Source organism: Betta splendens, chromosome 12 (genome assembly GCF_900634795.4).
Source record: "Betta splendens chromosome 12, fBetSpl5.4, whole genome shotgun sequence".
In the NCBI taxonomy this organism is placed as follows: Eukaryota; Metazoa; Chordata; class Actinopteri; order Anabantiformes; family Osphronemidae; genus Betta; species Betta splendens.
The window spans coordinates 10368036-10385425 of record NC_040892.2 but is presented as its reverse complement, the minus strand read 5'-3'; the positions used below and the strand labels follow the sequence as shown (position 1 = coordinate 10385425).

The 17390-nt window shown below is 42.8% G+C and overlaps 2 protein-coding genes across 3 annotated transcripts; both read left to right on the top strand.

Annotated features, from left to right (window-relative positions):
• The first annotated feature begins 137 nt into the window (after positions 1-137).
• On the top strand, positions 138-3773 carry LOC114866891 (cyclin-dependent kinase 2-associated protein 1). 2 transcript variants are annotated; one of them, XM_029169130.3, is made up of 4 exons: positions 138-599; positions 2430-2530; positions 2944-3070; positions 3157-3773. In XM_029169130.3, the coding sequence occupies exons 1-4, from the start codon at positions 557-559 to the stop codon at positions 3222-3224; spliced, it is 339 nt and encodes a 112-aa protein (XP_029024963.1). In that variant the 5' UTR covers positions 138-556; the 3' UTR covers positions 3225-3773. The 2 variants fall into 2 exon arrangements, with proteins under 2 accessions (XP_029024963.1, XP_029024962.1); XM_029169129.3 differs by lacking the exon at positions 138-599 and adding an exon at positions 734-1196.
• A 991-nt stretch (positions 3774-4764) lies between these two features.
• Positions 4765-17308, top strand: LOC114867184 (M-phase phosphoprotein 9). Its single transcript, XM_029169639.3, has 24 exons — positions 4765-4923; positions 5725-5975; positions 6259-6406; positions 7628-7717; positions 7807-8300; positions 8556-8709; positions 8910-8982; positions 9166-9269; positions 9476-9586; positions 9661-10109; positions 10210-10359; positions 10841-10928; positions 11060-11275; positions 11412-11459; positions 11580-11644; positions 12364-12465; positions 12950-13183; positions 13270-13409; positions 13605-13850; positions 14116-14236; positions 15128-15219; positions 15517-15716; positions 16069-16137; positions 16419-17308. Exons 2-24 carry the CDS (start codon positions 5761-5763, stop codon positions 16518-16520), a joined length of 3711 nt encoding a protein of 1236 aa, XP_029025472.1. The 5' UTR covers positions 4765-4923; positions 5725-5760; the 3' UTR covers positions 16521-17308.
• Positions 17309-17390: the final 82 nt, after the last annotated feature.

The window sequence follows — 17390 nt, the reverse complement described above, 5'->3', positions numbered from 1 at the left end:
GCGGTTTGTGATCCAAGGAACCATATATTGGAGACATCACTAAAATTAGTTGGTGATCTCACAATAACATGCTCTCTGTAATAATTAAACCTGTTACGTTGTGAAGTAGAAAGAAAAAAGAACATTTTCAAACTGGGTCATTTTACTATTTAAACTGTTTATCATTAGGTACAAAAGTAAAAATAATTCAATCTGATACACCAATGGAGGATAAACAGTTTGCAAACAGTGCAGTGTAAAAATAAACGTCTGTCTTTAAATAGCAGCAGAGAGCGTAAAATAGAAATAGGAGTAAAACCGATAATCCCGTGCGAAGCTGAGCATCATCATCAGCCCCACGGCGTCCGTGGGGCCCTTCCCTCTGCATCAGGGGTCACGACACAAAGGGCCACGATTGGGCCAAACCGTGTGGCTCAAAGCACATAAAGACCTGGACCGAGTCCTGCTGAGTACATCTGAGTGGACGGAGAGCAGATGTCTCCGCAATCAAAGCGGAGCCAGCGCCAGATTTAACATTATTTATTGTATCTATTTTTTAGTTGACGCACCGAAGCACATGTCACAGGAAGCGATGGATGCGCCCCCGCAGACAAAGACAGGTATGAGCTTCGGCTTAAAGAGCAAAGCTGTTCAAAGTTGACTCAAACAAAAGCTTTTTTCCTGAACCAACTCGACCGAGTTCACGCCAAGTGTAACAATAAATGACGGGTTCCTGCGTAAACCGCGTTAATTTACGGTTTCACGTCAGCGCCCGGTTCTAAATGCGCCGTAAAAATGTAGATAGACACTTTAAAATACAGGAGAAAGCGATTCACGTGCAAAACTTCATTTGCAATAAAACGGGAGGTTTTGGTTAAAAGTCTCAATAAAGTGCGGCGTGAAGTTGACTCCCCGTTAAAACGCGAGTCCAATCTGGGAAATGCGCGCCGAACCGAGCGGAACCGTGCGTGAAAACCCGGCTCGGGAAGGTTTCCGTGGATAACCCGCATTGGTACCGTTGCGGGGCTGAGAGCGCGGTGGGTGTCAATATAAAGTGACGGCCATATTTGCCGGTGCCGCTGTTGTAAACAAAAAGTGAGACACAGACGCTTCACTGAATTTCGGGTCATTTTTATTTCTTTAATTTACAATGTCTCTGGGAATGTCTTACAAACCCAATGTCCACCAGCACATTCCGGGAACTTCTAGGAACCAGGGTAAGGAGAAAACGTGCGCTTAAATCCAAGTATCCGCGCGTTTAATCGACTGTTAAATTGGGGATCTCGGAGAATACCTGGAGAAAGACCGTGTCTGTAGTTTTTGTCCAGTTCCATATATCGGGTCAGATCCTGGGAGCTAGGCTAATTCATATCCGCCATTATTACTAATGTAAAAGAGCGCCATCCGCGGTGCCAGGCGTCCGAGGAACACGCACGGATGGGACGCGGGACGGCGACGGTTCCTGCGGTGCCGTTCTCCGCCATCCGGGGTCCCGGTCCCGCCCGGTGGGCGCCGTTACACGGTGACAGAAATGTATGAGTTGTGTCTTGTCGAGCCAGCCTCGTTCCGTTTCCTCCATGATGCGCCTCGCTCGGAGCTGCTGATTGATCTGCTCCCGATGCGACTCTTCGAGGACACCTGCTGGCGGCGGCCGGCCGGTGCAGCGCAGCGCGGGCGACGACGCCGCGGAAGGGTCGGGGTTTCTCCCCGGGGGGTCGGTTTGGTCCCCAAAAACAGGAACGACACGAACAGAATGAAGCAGCGGTGAAGTGAGATTCAACTTAGGACAGAATGAAGTCAGAATTATTAAATGTTCTTCTGAAACATCCTGATTTTACTGCCTTTGTTCTCGAAGTGTCCAGACTTACTTTACTGCCCTAATTTTCAATAATTAATAATTATGGGTAAAATAATTTAAATATTGTCTCACTCATCTGATTTTATTCTCCCAATACTCTTATTTTAGTATTGTCCTATGTTGCATTTTCCCCTCAATATTGTCACTTTGTTGTCATTGTGTTATCACAATATTTCGTGTTTAAACTTGTTACGGGTTTGATTAAAATCTGTTCCATGCCTATTGATGCTCTAAAGAGTAATCTCACCACATTGTAGGGTTCCCTTAGAATAGACTACAATTTTTTATTACACAATCAAACAAACAAACATTTATAATGAGTAACCCATAACTGATATAACTCATTATGCACAATCCTTTGGACTAGTTAAATGGAATCTAAAGAATAAATTGAATGAATGTGAATTTAAAGGACACATTTGAAAATCTTTGCTTGATTCCTGGAAAATATAAAAAGCATTGTCACAATATTTGTGTGCATCAACAGTGAACTGAAAATGAGCGGCCTTGTTATTAGCTACCATCAGACAGTCTCTATAAACGCTGATGTGCTGTGATGTGACTGATTTGAGCTGCTTTTGTGTGTCAACAGTTGGAAACCTCCAGTCTCCCTCCGCAGCCAACCTGGCCACGCTGCAGTCCTACAGACCCCTGCTCAGTGACTACGGGCCTCCATCTCTGGGATTCTCACAGGTCGCTCTAACTAGTTGAATCTGTCTGACTTGCTTTTCTGTAAAAGCTTGTTGTGGTTGAGTTTCATTTGCAATTCTTTTGAAAATGTGCAGGAATGTAACTGTAAATGAGATGACACTTGAAGCGTTGTTTATATTCAAACATGGCAGGTGAAAGTGTCTTCTCTGCTTCCTTCCATAAGAACAGTTAAACATTGTTTTATGATTATGCGTTTTCTAATTAACACACGCTTGTCAAACCTTTTAGATGGGCTTCTTGTAATGGTACCAAGCCCATATTTTTACTGGCCTGTAAGAACTGGTGAGGAGGTGAAGTGGATATTTCTACTGATCCTTCTGTGAGGATGCGTTCTTTCAAAAAAAAGGTGTAAGTTGTTGAACCTGCTCATGTTTCTGTGTTTCCTCTACCTTCAGGGCTCCACTGGCAGCCAAGTGCCTCAGAACAAATATGCAGAGCTGCTGGCCATTATAGAAGAGCTTGGAAAGGAGATCAGGCCCACGTACGCTGGTAGTAAGAGCGCAATGGAGAGACTGAAACGAGGTACCTGTAGACCTTTTTGTCTGAGTAAAGCAGCCTTAGCTATATGTAATCTAACATCTACTTCCTCCATGTATTGGTCTTTAAAGGTATAATCCACGCCAGGGGGCTTGTGCGCGAGTGCTTGGCCGAGACGGAGAGAAACGCAAGGTCCTAGCTACGATCTCCCATTCCTCCCTGCAAGAAGAGCTAACAGTGTGGTTCTCATGTAAAAATGTGCATGGCATTTTCTTTGAGAAAAGAAAGCAAGCGAACAAAGGATGGGGGGAACCAGGCTCGTAGAGAAAGACGGGGGGGAAAAAAGATCATGACTCCCAAGGGTTCTGGAGGATCATTACAATCATGTGTGGGTTGGAATTCAAATGAGAGGATATGTTGTGTCTTATGCCCCCACTTTCGGGATCTTAGTTTTTGACTTCATATTTACAACATTGGTTTATGCATGCGAACGGGCCCATGGGTTAATTCTAGACACTGCATGACTTGTACAGGGGTAGATGGAGACGACTTGTTTTTGATAGTATTTGGTCTGTTTTCAGACCCTTATATCACACATGAGTGCGTGAGTGAGGGGCAGACATGTGCCAAATGCACTGGTTCATTCGTGTTAAGGTTGGTTTTGGTATTAAAAAAACAAAAAAGGAAAATGCTGTTACTTGCATCTTTGTATGTATTTATTACTCCATGTAATAAATTGTATTTTCAATATAGTTGTCCCGTGTAATTAATTTTGTACTTTCTGAATTGTTAACTGCCCAATCCAAATATCTTTCGAACTTTACAGTAGAATACAATGACTAAATGAGTGAATTGCAGAAGATTTACATAATGTAAGGCTCAGTTACCATAACAGAACTGAAAAAGTTGCACTATAACATCCTGTCATGTACTCATTTACTACTTTCATGTTGTGGCTGCTGGTCTGGTTAGAAAACATCGCTGTGGTTTCACATTAATTCTCACAAGTCCTTTATGCTTGTGACTTGGTCAGCAGTCTGTCTTAAGCAATCAGGAGCTGCTGCATAGTCATTTTCAACCATCAGCATTTTCATCAGCCTGTTTTCTCACTAGCATTAGTAATACTTTGCCGTATATATATAAAAGGTGTATCGTAGCACATGCTGTGTACAGTATGTGCATCACCTATACAGCTGAAGAATCAGTGAGGAAATATTCAGCTTCTTTGAAGATCTGTGTGCTTACTTTTACTCAGTTCTACTTTTAATTTCACTTAAGTTTTTATTTTGTAGACTGCTTAAATATTACCATTTCTGCTTCAGAATCATATTTTGTAGTATTATGTATATTATTTTTTAACAAAAGCAGTACATTTATTATTATCAATAAAGTACTAAATTCGAAGCATTTTGAGTATATAAGTATATTCAAAATATATTAAGTATTTAAAGTGTTATAGCATTTCAATGCACAACAGGGATGTAGTTTATAAAGGTTTGTGCAACCTTGCAACAACTTTGTTAGGTGGTAAATCATATATCCTACATGATTATTTATTATTATAAGAACTGATAAATGACGTGGAATAACAAGGACATTGTTTCCTGTATCTGTAGAGTCTGCAGGACAGTGGCTCGGCCGTCTGGTTCTGTCCCAGCACATATGCACGCCTCCTTTCCCAAGCAGCCAATAGAAACGCAGGTTAAAAGAGCTAGCCAATTACAGGGCTGTATTTTAACTGCACTTTGACCAATAGTGTTGCAGACCGTGAACGTAACAGCAGCAACGATCTCTGCAGTGCAGTAGCCAACCAGCAACCTGCTAGCCAGCAATCAGCTAGCTAACTAACTTGTCTACTCACAGAGGACTATGGATGAGATAAAGACACAACTCAGCGGGTACGTTAACTATTATTCGTTTGTCCTAATTTTGACACAAACTGTTTAAAGTATGTGTTTGTTTTACCAACCGCGCTTCCTGCTTTGTCTAGGCTGCGATTATAAAGGCGTAATAAACCAAGTTAGCATAACTTGACGTTAGCTGCCTAGCTAACGTTAGCTAGCCGTTTGAATTGCCTGCCTTTAGTTACTAGTTGCTATGTTGCTAGTTTGACAGCTAACACACCAGCCCTCCCAGGAGGTTGATAGGCAGATATAACAGTCTGCAGCATCAGTGATGGTGGCTGACACCGTAGCCGAAGCAGCGAATATAACGCTAGCAGGATTTAAATGGTCCTAGTCGCTGCAGGGCTAATACTGTGTGTCTGTCCCGGGGTGATTGTGTTGTTGTTAGCCAGCTATTTATTCAAGTCAAACGTGCATTGCCCCAGTCGGAGATTGTGTAAAATTTACAAGCTCAGACTCAAGTCATGACAGACAGAACGAGCGTAGAAGAGCGGATGCTACTGCGCAACTGTGGCACATTAACCTAGATGTTTGTTTATGCTTTATTAACTGTTGAATGACAAATAGGGGTTTATAAATATTAAAAGGCATAATGGGGCTTCAATTATGATTGATTTATAATTAAAATAATTTTAAACGCATTGCAATAAATTATATTCTTTTAATTGTAACTTAAGCCATTATAGTATACATATTATACTAAAAAGTAGGGTTTTGTAGTGTATTAGATAAGACTATAAATATTTCCTTGCAGCATTGCTGATGGCTTTTTGTTTTCCTTCTTATGGTTCCCAGCTGTCAGACTGACCCAATCTACATGGGCCCATAAACATGTCCACAGATGACAGTATCTCTGAGGATGTGTCCAGCTCGGGGGCTTTGGGCCAATGCCATGTCGGAGATGGAGGTAAGGAGAGTGAGACCTCCTTGGTGTCCTCTGAGGGCACATCGGCCTCTGGACTGGCTGTCTCAGAGGAGAGACAAACAACAGGAGGGACTGTGGAGAGCAGGCCTATGGACATCACACCAGCATGCAACAAGATCAGGTGCAGTAGCTTTAAGCACAGGGTTGTATATAGAAAATGGATTATTTGAAATTTTCAAATTTGTTATATTAATAAGTCACAGCTTTAAAATGTCCTGTAAAATGATAATAAGCTAATAATCATTCATTTCTCAGTAATAACATTCATTTTTGACAGACTTGTTTTCTTTGTAAAGTGTCTAATGTTGTTTTAACCACACCTGATATTTAATCCTGGCATCAGTGGATACTTACTTAATACTTCGGGACGTATGTGGGTTTAATGTTATATTACTATATTGCAGGAATCTGTGTCTGAGCACAAATGAAGCATTTGAACAAGAGAAGAACCTCCCATTCATCAACCCAAGCTCCCTTGAGACTCTCAGGGCCTTGGTGCAGGAGATCCAGAGCAATGGAGAGACAAACCCTGAGATTTGGAAGGACTGTGAGGTAGGATATTGTCTCAGAGCATAAAAGGACAATACCTATTGTCGCTGTATTTGTAGTGTGGTATTGTAGTGTAGTGAGGTCAGGGTTAGTTGCAGTAGCAGTTATGCGTACAGTATGTTCTCCATTTGGCAGCTGGCAGTTAATTTCTGAGCTGTCACTTTCATTTATTTTGGGTGGATCACACCAGACAGTAAGACACACAAACGCAGACCCTCACTTTAGCTGATTCCTTCAGACACAGGATGTGATCTGCAGGAAACGGACAACTGTGATGTGCTGTGACACAAAGTACAACGGTGGTTGGAAGGAGAAAGTACAAAGACACAAAGTACACAAAGTGCAACGGTGGTTGGAAAGAGAAAGACAACCATGTACTAATGTTATACTGTCAAATCTGTGTGATGTTACTGTAGAATTACGGGATTTCCCAACTAACGTTTTCTTACAGACGTCTGATGTCTCGGTCATGAAATTGACTATCTAGGCTGTACACATGATTCTGATTTTTATGCGTTATGTCCCAAGGACATGCTCACTCACATTGGATTGGACACAGATGGTCTGTGTGGCCTCTTGTGGATATGGGCAGATGATGAATTTCACATCATACGGAACCTTGTGCCCTTGAGAGGTCTAGCTAGTTTATTCAGTTGACTGTTAACTGAAAGATAAGCCATTAGCTCACTGCAGAACCTGTCCCTCTGTGAGCTTTCCAACAGATGAATAGAAAATCTTTGTGAGAGATCAGTTACAGAGTTCATTTACTATAATAAAAGTGGAATATGTCGTCGCTGAATATGCATATTCAACATTTATGGAAAGGAGGCTTCAGGTTTTCACATCACACTGTAAATGTGATTAGTTTTCGAATTATTTTTAGCATCACATAATCCTGCCCTTGAAAGTGAGATTTAAGGAGAGCACAGAAAACAGCCTCTTACTGTCAGACTGTGCTCATGCATCACTTTGCACAATGAAGGTCAAACATACAAGTGAAGAAAGGTTAAACAGGCTAATGAAATACAGCTTCTAAAATTATGTAGTGCCGATAAACCTGCTGCACAAATGTAAAAAATAACCAGGTCTGACTGTGAATATGCTGATTTAGGTGCTTTGACAGTTTGTTTGTTTGTTTATATTAGTTCCAGACACACACTTCACAGCAACTTCACAGTGAATAATGATGCTTCTTGACTAAACTGTTTTTCTTTTCTGTGACAGGGTCGATGGCTGCATCTGTTTCAGCTGGTTGAGAAGCAATACCAAGAGCAAATACTCGCTCAGCAAGAACAATACCAGTGCCAAATACAGGTACCCATTTGATCATGTCATGTCTAATCTTGTCATCTGCATAAAAATATTGGTTAAATCCATTAAACCAGGATGCTTTTCCTTCCCAGTTGATTCAGGATGAAATTAAGGCCCTGGTTCAGCTCCAGAATCGCCAGGCTAGTGGCCAGCTACACACAGAGTTCTCGCAAACTCCAGACACTCCAGCTGTCAATAACACAAAGGACTATATTATCCCCCTCATCTCCAGTGAACGCACAGGCCTAAAAGATATGCCCAGTGATCGTGACAGCTTGGCAGCCCCTGCACACACACCTTTTAGCTCCCCTTCGCCACCACTGCACGGATCAGACGCCGCCAACCCAGGGGAGGAGCGGGCGACTACAGTATTGAGCAGCGGCTATGGAACTCTCTCTGCTTGGGAAACAGGTCTGGAACCTGCTGGGTCTCCAGTGGAAGATGGGGACGGAGGTCAAGAGAGGATGATACGACACTGGTCCTCAAACATCCAGGCCGAAACAGAACCCGCTGTGGTTGGGAGCAGTGAGAGGCCTCTTGAAGTGGAGAAACCAGATTTATTAGTCTACCAGCAGAGACCCTCTGGGTATGTCTAAATTGTTTATAAAACCCATAAATTACAGCTTCTAAGCTCAGCAGGTTTGTCAAAACCATATTGTTGTTGAATCAGCATTTTATCTTTATCAAATTATTAGGAACTGTTGTTATATATTTCTTGGAAATATCAATTTTTTTGACAGTAAGCCGGTTTATAATTGCATTTCATTTGACATTACCCTGCTAATATTTAGTTAGTATTGTGTGGAATTAGATTGGTACTTAGCACCATGTTTTTCTGCAGCACCAGTCAGCATTTGACCTCGTGGGCCCAGAGGCAGAAACTCAGGTCCAAGAAGAGCAAAGCTGGACACACACCTGCCCAAACTTCTGAGTATCAAGAGTTGCCAAAGTCCCAGAGACTAAACCCTCCAGAAAGCACAGACTCCCAGGAGCAGGTACAACTCCTCACCTGAATTTGTTGAGTTTTAGTTGTGTCAGGTCTCGAACCTTTAGTGCCATGAGATAATGTTTCTTGTCAGATTGCACTTTATAAATAAAACTGATAGGATTTGGTTGCTATGGTTGACATCTATTTGTGTTTGTCCTAATACATTTCTACCCCTAAATCTAATCCACTCATCTCTCTGGGTTTCAGCATCGACTTGTGGGGCCCTCATCCGCACCTTTTCCCTTGAGGAGGAGTGATAGTCTGATGTCTGAAGCATCAGGTACATTGACTCAGACACAACAACACGACCTGGACAGACTGTAATGAAACAAAAATAAATATGTTAAATACATTTTTAGAATTGATGCTGCTAGCAGTATACAACAGATGTACAGTGTAACTGGTAAATTATCAACCAGAAAATCGAATTAATTTCCTTATTATCTCATTGTTTACGTCTTAGGCCTCACATATTGGCGCCTGAATGAGAATGAACTGTACCATCCCCTACCAGACGGCTTTGACAGCGATGCTTACCTCCTTCTGCAAGAGGCCTCCATCAGCCTGGTGAGTAACAGTATTACAGTGTGACAGTATATATTCTAAATAAAAATATATGCTGGTGCTCTTCATCAAGAGCATCAAGAATAAGGTGCAAACAGATGCTGCTGAGGGATGTACAGTATAAATCCTGATCACTAGATGGCAGAGTGGCATGAAAACTTTTCATTCTTGTCTTACACACCTTTCTGTTTCCTCTCCATCTGTTTTAGACTCCTGAGCCTCAGTTATCTCTCAAAGAGATCTACCACAACAGGCAAAGGGCAGACTGTAAGCGCTCAGACTGGGAAGGCTCTGTTACATCCAGTCCTTCGTCACCACAGGTACTTCACACGACTCCCTGATTAGAAATGTTTCCTGTGACTCAAGCCTCACGCTCTCTCTCTTGGTGCTTCAGGTGTTGACCTTGGACCCAGCAGCTATCACTCGTCACTCAGATCGCACCTCTGGCTTCACTTCACCGTCTCACTTCAGCAGCCCCTCGTTTGCCACTCAGCCACTCCTCTACCCCAGAGCCAGGACCCCTGTGAGCCCCGACAGCATGGTGGAGGGCAGTCCCAACCCTGGAGATACAGACTGTATCTCTGATACCTCCAGTCTTTCAGCTGTGGGACCTTCACCTTCCAAGATGAAAAGCTTGTGGGCAAATGTGTCTCAGACTCAGCCATCTCACACAACCAGCAAGCAATACAGAGTTAGTGTCCCCTTAGCCAGTGAAGAGGAGGGCAGCCACACTCACACCAGCACCCTGAAACCTGGTTCAGCTTCTGGAGCTACTCTGCGTCCTGCAGCCAGTCCACACATGGAGAGAGCTTCATCACTAGAGGACCCTGTTGTGCTTTCCCTGTGAGTGTAGCATAGACTGCAGGATGTAGACACACACTGACATCTTTGTGTCCTCTTGGTTGTAGCTGGGCACTTATCTTCACTTTCTTATTTTCTTCAGTCTAAGGCAGAACCTAAGAGAGAAGCACTCTCGGCACGTGGCTGACCTTAAAGCATATTATGAGTCTGAGATCCAGATGCTGCGAGACAAACTCAAACTCGGAGATCTGCCCCAGGATTTAGAAAAGAGCCACCAGGCCCCCACAGAGAGGTTTGCATTCACGTTCTTTGATATCATTGTGTATTTATTCAGTTTTATTTAGTTTAGTTTTGTTTTAGTTTTGTTGCATTTAGCCCAATGCAACAAAAACATGTAAATAATGTAACAAACAAGGCAGTAAAATCTAAAATAACTACAGCATGTAGTTTCTTTATGACGTAGTGTTTACTCACTCGCTTTGTCTCTGTCTAGACTCTAGAGCCTCAAGCTGTCCCACTCATGGTTTTCATGGAGGATAATTAATCTATGCCAACTGATGGAGCCTGTGAAATGCAGTTGAAAACTAGTAAAAAGTCTGAAGAGTAGAACTAAATGATGTATGCATTTTAATCTAGATAGGTCTAACACATTGGGTGTAATCCTATTTAGCGTGATGGATGAAGGCAGCATCAACTGTTTTAAACATGTTAATTACTTCTGATTTGTTTTTTCCCTTTTCTACCACTTTGATTTATCGGTATGTTTCCCCCAGGTGCAGGCATCTCGAAATGGCTCTGGCTGAGGCTACAAATCATATTCAGGAGCTGGAGGCGGAAAACAGCTCACTGGAAAAAAAACTGGTATCATTCCTATGTTTGTTGTTTTGTTATTTATTACTTTGCCTGCTGACACAGGTAGTGTTTTTTTCAATATGATAACAAAGTCTAGGTACATTTAGTTTTTTTATTTTAATGCGTCTGTCTGTTTTCAGGCTGAATGGCCAGAGCGGTACGCTGTAGCCAGAGCTACTGTGAAATCTCTCCAGCAGCGACTAGAAGAGAGTCAACGCTCGGGCAAAGACAAAGATGCCCTGGTCGCGCGTTTCAAGGCCCGCGTGCGGCAGCTTGAGGAGGCGGCGCAGGAAGCTTCCAGAGAAGCCGATGAGAAGGAGGCCCGGAGGGAGAGAGAGTACAAGATGCTGCAAGATGTGAGTGTGATCAGCGTACCTCAACAAAGTGCCGTATGTTTGTTTGGTCTTGAAATCGGAGGCTGAACGGGAGCAGGCCTGTGCTACCTGTAATGAATGTCAATCCTCATGTTAGTCATGGTCTTCGTTTTTTCAGATGCTCGGACAGTATGACTCTCTGATCAAACAGCATGAGGAAGTGAAGGTAATGTAAAGCAAAGTGATCTTTTTAAGGACTTCCAGCAGGCCCATGTATGTTCTATATCACCTCTATAATTAACTACCTTCAACCTAATGTTCTACTTCTACCACTTTAAACTTACAGAATAATCTGGTGTCAACAGAGAACAAGTTCGTTGATGCCACCGATCACATTTCAGAATTAAAGAGGTGAGTGGATGTAGCCAGAACAGGACTGTTACCCTTTAGCACCTTATATTTGAGCTAAACATCACAAAGGCAGCTGGTTTGAAGCTGAAAATTAGTTTTTGGAAATCTATGGCAAAGTGAACAGGGCCTAATTTCCAAATTCTTTAGAGTTATTCTCTATGACGGACAGAGCGAGACTTGGTGTTTGTGTTGTCAAATGTCTCCTGGTCTCCTTTAGATTCAGCGGTGGGTCTGAATGTTAGCAAGAGGACAAATTGGATTTCTCATAATGTCAGTTATTGCTTTAAATACATCTAGACACGACTCAAACGTGTGTAAGCAGCTGTAGTGCAGCATAGGAGTGTGTCTACTCTCAGCAGAGGTGTGACACCAAAGCTGGGTGGTTGTTAGCTTTAGGCCTTTAACTGGTAGATGGGGAAGATGGAGAAGAGGGGATGAATCAATGGAGCTGATCAATAATGATGCTGGGGCTCACACTGAGCGCTACACTGATGAGGTCTGTCGAGTCATTTCAGCAAACGCATCGACCAATCTCGAAATGCAGCTTGTAAAATATCTGTATTTGTCTGTGAAACCAGCAGATGCAGAGAACAGGCTCAGTTATGTTGCAGACTCTGCTATTGATTCAGCTCGAGAGAGAACAGAAAAGGCGAAGGGGCGGTAGTGGAAACTTATGTCTGAGAGACCAACATCCTGCATCTTTGTTTCTGCTGCATCAGAGTGATCTCCAAGCTGGAGTCTCAGGTGAAACAGCTGGAGCACGAGAACCAGGCCAGAGTCCGTTACACTTCCCACAGCACCACGCAACCTTCTGGAGCCGGGTGAGCAACTAAAAGACACAACAAAACATGACAACCTGGTGCCCTCATCAGAACAGAGATGCAGTATTTTAAAACAGGACAAAGATGGATGATAAATACATACATGATGCCTCAAACTAGAGCCTGAGAGAAAATGTCCTTTAAGGCCATAAAATGTGAGAAGTTTCTATCAAGGCTCAAAGAAACTATATTGACATGCAATCATTAATTTATATTTAAATGAAATTAGATTTAAATATGAATGAATGGAGTATTAAATATTTCTTTGAGGCTTAAAAGCATAATATTTCACCTCAGCCAAGGGATATCCAGACTTCCAACACGAACACAGCACCTTTTTCACCATGATCATGTTTTTTCCTACAAACACAAACTTAAATCAGTGTGATGTAAAAAGTTCCTTTGTAACATGTAGATTCTAAACACAGATGCTTCAATCTACAGTTTTTCTTTTCTAATCTTGGTTCCTCCTCAACATCCACAGTCTTTTTCATCATCCGGACCTGCTGCTGTCACCCAATAAAGGCAAGACTGAGCCAGACATCACCCGCAGGAAGTCGCCTTGTCCTCAGTCCGATCAGCTCAATGGTGGCAGAAATTCACCATTCCCACAAAATAACCACTCCAGTGTCCACAGGAAGTCCCTGAGTGCTTTTACCGACCAGTCAGCAGGAGCTGGGAGCTCCGTGGACACGTCTTCAAATCGTGGGAGCTGGAGGCACGTTTTCATAAACTGTTGTAGCCATTTTCTCAACTAAAGCTAGTTAAAGATTTTAAATGAGTTACTGAAGTCATGTCCTGCAGGTGCGCATCTCCTCCAGAGTGTGAGCAGGACCAGAACCAGCGGGACTCCATTCGGAGAGAAGCGTCCAGTGCTCTAACGCCAATGATGAGAGCCCTGATAGAGTTGGAGGAAACCAAAGCCACAGAGAGCCGGGCTCCCTGTAAGAACCTATCCAGCACCCACAGTGTGTCTCTCTTGCACCCCTGAGACCTCAATAAGTGTATTTAAACTGTATACTCCATGTACAAGCAGTTATGAGTCACACATTCGTATTTCTGGTCACTGCAAACCATAAGATATGCCATTTATTTAAAAGTTAACATGACAAACATTCTTCCTGTGCGTTTCTCTGCAGGGATTGGCAGTCAGAGGACCACAGTGGGGTTTGTGGAGCGGAGACACAAGGAAACGATTCAGGAGCAAGTCAGGCTTCAAGCGGAGAGGGATGCGGTTAAACCCGGAGGAGGGGGAACGAGACGGCGCGGTGGAGCGGAACGCGCCGCTGCACTGCTGAGGGATCAGAGGAGTCTGTCACCGGAGGGCCACAGATCATCGTCACTGCCTCCCACAGCTCATCGAAACATTCCCCCAGTTACTCCCAGTATGTAGTCCCAGTGGTTTCCCAGTATGACAACAGCCTATGGTGAAGTTGTATCATCTGCTGTTCAGTAAAAATGTATTTATTTTCATTTAAATCCAGGTAATCAAGTACAATTACCCTGACATTTACATACATGTTCTTTCTACCAGTGGAAGATAAAAACCTGTGGATTTTTGGAAACCTCTCTGGAAAATGCAGCTTTTAATTAACAGTGTGTTGCCATATTGAAGGTTTAATTAACAGTGATCCATTTTGTTTCATGCAGCCAAGAGGGAAACTTTACTTTCGTCTCTGTCTACGAAGTCCAGCCCTAAACGCTGCCCCACTGAGAACTTCTCCACTGCTTTTGGTCACATGATGCCAAGACAAGAACACCTGTTGAAAAGGTGAGGAGGATGTGTCATGTGATTAGAATCATCTTTTTCCCCTTTAGATGCGCAGATATGAATAAAAAGCTAATAAAAGGTCATAGTGGCAAAATAAAAGACACTTGAAAAAGTGTTGGATTTATTGTATTAGACATGTTTATTATATCATGTCCGACTAAAGACTGATTGTTTGATAGTTTCTCTTCGTGAAGTGAGGAATTGTTGAATTTGCAGGATTAAAAGTCCAACAGTAAGTAGTACCCTAGTATTAGTAGAGTTACAATATTATGATCACCAGCTGATGATGGGTTATTTAGGTGATTGCATCCAGTGCGCTGGCGTGTTTTCTTATGCAGTGGCGCGCTTTTATTTCTTTCTTCCGTCCTGTAGGTAGTGTGGTTGACGCATGTTCCAGCCAAAACCCTCATTGATCTCTCCGTTATGCTCTTGGTCTTTATTTTATTAGCTTCACAGATGATTCGTGCAAGTCCAGCATTTTTCTTAAAAAGTTTGAACGCAATTAAACATGATAACACGATAACCTGGTCAAAAACCAGCATGCTTCTCCAATTTGTCACGCACGCCACTAACGAGTAAAGATGCCGGCACACCGGATGCAGTCACCTAATTAACCCACCATCAGCTGGGGATCAGGTGCCCGATTCTCGTCTCATCTCATCTCTCTCTCTCTCGGTTAATGTGCTCTGTAAAACAACAGATGTAAAAATAGCTCATACATCAAGGATGATTTAAGACAACGAATTAGAATGTACATTATTTGGCTCCAACCACCAGCAACTGCAAAAATGTCAAATGGATCACACACTATCACGCCTTTCAAATCTGAACAGTTAATGATTACAGGATGTCCAAACTAAGATGAACAAAATGCCACACTGTTCTCCACAGGTCTGATGGACACGTTGACCAGAGACGACATTCGTTCCACAGCAGCAGTCCCAGGAAGAGGCTCCAGTTTATGTCTGCAGACAGAGAAGATGGTACAACACTACAGATGTTTTTCTGCTATTAGGATCATTGTTAGTATTAACTGTGCTTCAGCCACAGGATTGTTGATGGTTTACTACAGAGTTATAAACTTATCATAGGCATGAAAGGGCAAATCACTTGTTGTATTGTACGTCTGTAGTTTTGCACAGGCTAAATGTAATAATTAAAGCAACATTAGTGTGTACATGCACCTCATTAACCAATACACACAACCTGGTTTTTACAATATGACCTGAAAGTAACACAAGGCTTCTCCTGTGATGTTAACACGCATCCCTCTCCCTCAGACGCACAGCAGCCGGAGTCCTCTGGCCCCGCGAACCCGCCCGACGGCAGCTCCCAGCTGGGCTGGGAGGCTCCGGGAGCCTGCAGCAGAGCCGACCTGCAGGGCTCCCACGACGACTCGGCCCCACTCTTCCTCGACAAACTCCAGTCGCTGGCCGAGGCTGAGAAACTGTTTGACGAGCTGACGCAGGAGAAACTGCAGGTGGGCGCTTGTAAAGGTCACATTTCACGGCTCCGCACATCACACACGACACCGTGTCGACTTGGCAACAGGGCGTTTTTCACCAGCTCAGCAGAGGAAGGAAGGTTGTGGCTCGGTTTGCGGCATCAGACGACTCTAATCCCCACCGGACCGCTTACATAACATGGTCCTAGCTGGGTTTAAGCCACTCCTAAATGATTTCTACTTTTAGAAGCCTCCCCCTGCTGCCTCCCCTCCATCATGTTGTCCTCTGTGCTCACTCCATGCATCACTCATCATGTGAACAGTGGTTGTTTCATCAGCAGATCTGAATAAATAATGAATGATGTGCGTGTGTGCGTGCGTGTTGCAGATTGAGGCAGCTTTGAGCCGGATGCCTGGAGCAGGTGGGAGAGTGAGTCTGCAGACCAGGTTAGATGAGGTAAGACACCAGGAAATGGATCATGCTCATGTTTTTGCTTTTGAAATGTGACTAGTGGCTGCTCAGGACATTAGAAATAGCATTAATAAAATAATGACAGACACAGACTAGTTCAACAATACATTGCATGACTGTTCTGGCCAGATTTGAATTTAGTGTTTCATATTTCACCAGGTAAAAAAATCAGTGTTCTGTTACCACAGTCTTTTTGATAAATGAATTTAATTATAAATTTAAAATAGTTTCCATAAATACATCGTCTCCTTCTCCGTCGTGCTCAGGTGGCCTTGGAGAACCGTCTGGAGCGGCTGAATCGTGAGCTGGGATCCCTGCGCATGACTCTGAAGAGGTTCCACGTCCTCCGCTCCTCCGCCAACATATAGCAAAGTCAGTCTTGACGTTTCAGCGTAGTGTCTGTTTAATACGCAGCACGCGATTGTCCTCAAGTCTCTTTCTGTGCCATGAACTCATCTGTACAGCAACTCCTCCCCATCTTTTTTATACGTGTCCTTATACTCTGGGATATTTTTTTATATGTCTGAAAGATATTGCGATTTTTGGAGTCTATTTTTTGTAATGCACAGATTTGTAAAGTCGTTTACTTTTTTAGTCACATTATTAATATAATAGGTTTTACTCGCCATATTTGGGTGTGGCTTTTTAAATCGGCAGTTTCTGTGGTTATGTGAGAGACCTTTCATTAAACATTCATCCATTTGGGAAGTGTCACTGCCATTTTCGTTCTGATGTTAATGGAGACACATATTTTCCTTTAAACATTTCATAAAATGTATTGTAATGAATGTTTTCGAACATTCTGGTGGATTTTGCATGTTTTTTTAGTCTTTGTTTGGCCAAATGATTGAACTTGAAGGAAGCATTTGTTTACTTGACGCAGATTGCCTTTTTGTGTTTACTTTCCATATCTACCTGTCCCTGTCTTTGCTTTATAGGACCATGTGTAAAATCCAAACCAGCACAGATTCTCAGTAGAGACACACACATTTTCAAACAGGGTCACATTCCCCGTGTGGTTTCCACACATTTGATGCTCGTGCATGAAGTTTCTTGCACTTTCTCTTTTTTTTGCGCAGTTTTCCTACAATGACATAAACGTCACTGGAACTATAATATTGTTGTTGCACAATAAATGAATCTTGTTTTAAAACTGGCTGAATAATTATTTCATTTCTAATTCTTTTTATATTAGCTTTATGTCTAATAATCTCCTGCCGTATAAACAAGTCCAGACT

Coding starts and splice junctions, on each gene's coding strand:
- LOC114866891 (XM_029169129.3), top strand. CDS start 1,130: ATGTCTCTGGGAATGTCTTACAAACCCAATGTCCACCAGCACATTCCG. Junction 2,531..2,943: donor CATCTCTGGGATTCTCACAG/GTCGCTCTAACT, acceptor CTCTACCTTCAG/GGCTCCACTGGCAGCCAAGT. Junction 3,071..3,156: donor AATGGAGAGACTGAAACGAG/GTACCTGTAGAC, acceptor TGGTCTTTAAAG/GTATAATCCACGCCAGGGGG.
- LOC114867184 (XM_029169639.3), top strand. CDS start 5,761: ATGTCCACAGATGACAGTATCTCTGAGGATGTGTCCAGCTCGGGGGCT. Junction 15,220..15,516: donor GTCTGCAGACAGAGAAGATG/GTACAACACTAC, acceptor CCTCTCCCTCAG/ACGCACAGCAGCCGGAGTCC. Junction 15,717..16,068: donor TGACGCAGGAGAAACTGCAG/GTGGGCGCTTGT, acceptor TGCGTGTTGCAG/ATTGAGGCAGCTTTGAGCCG.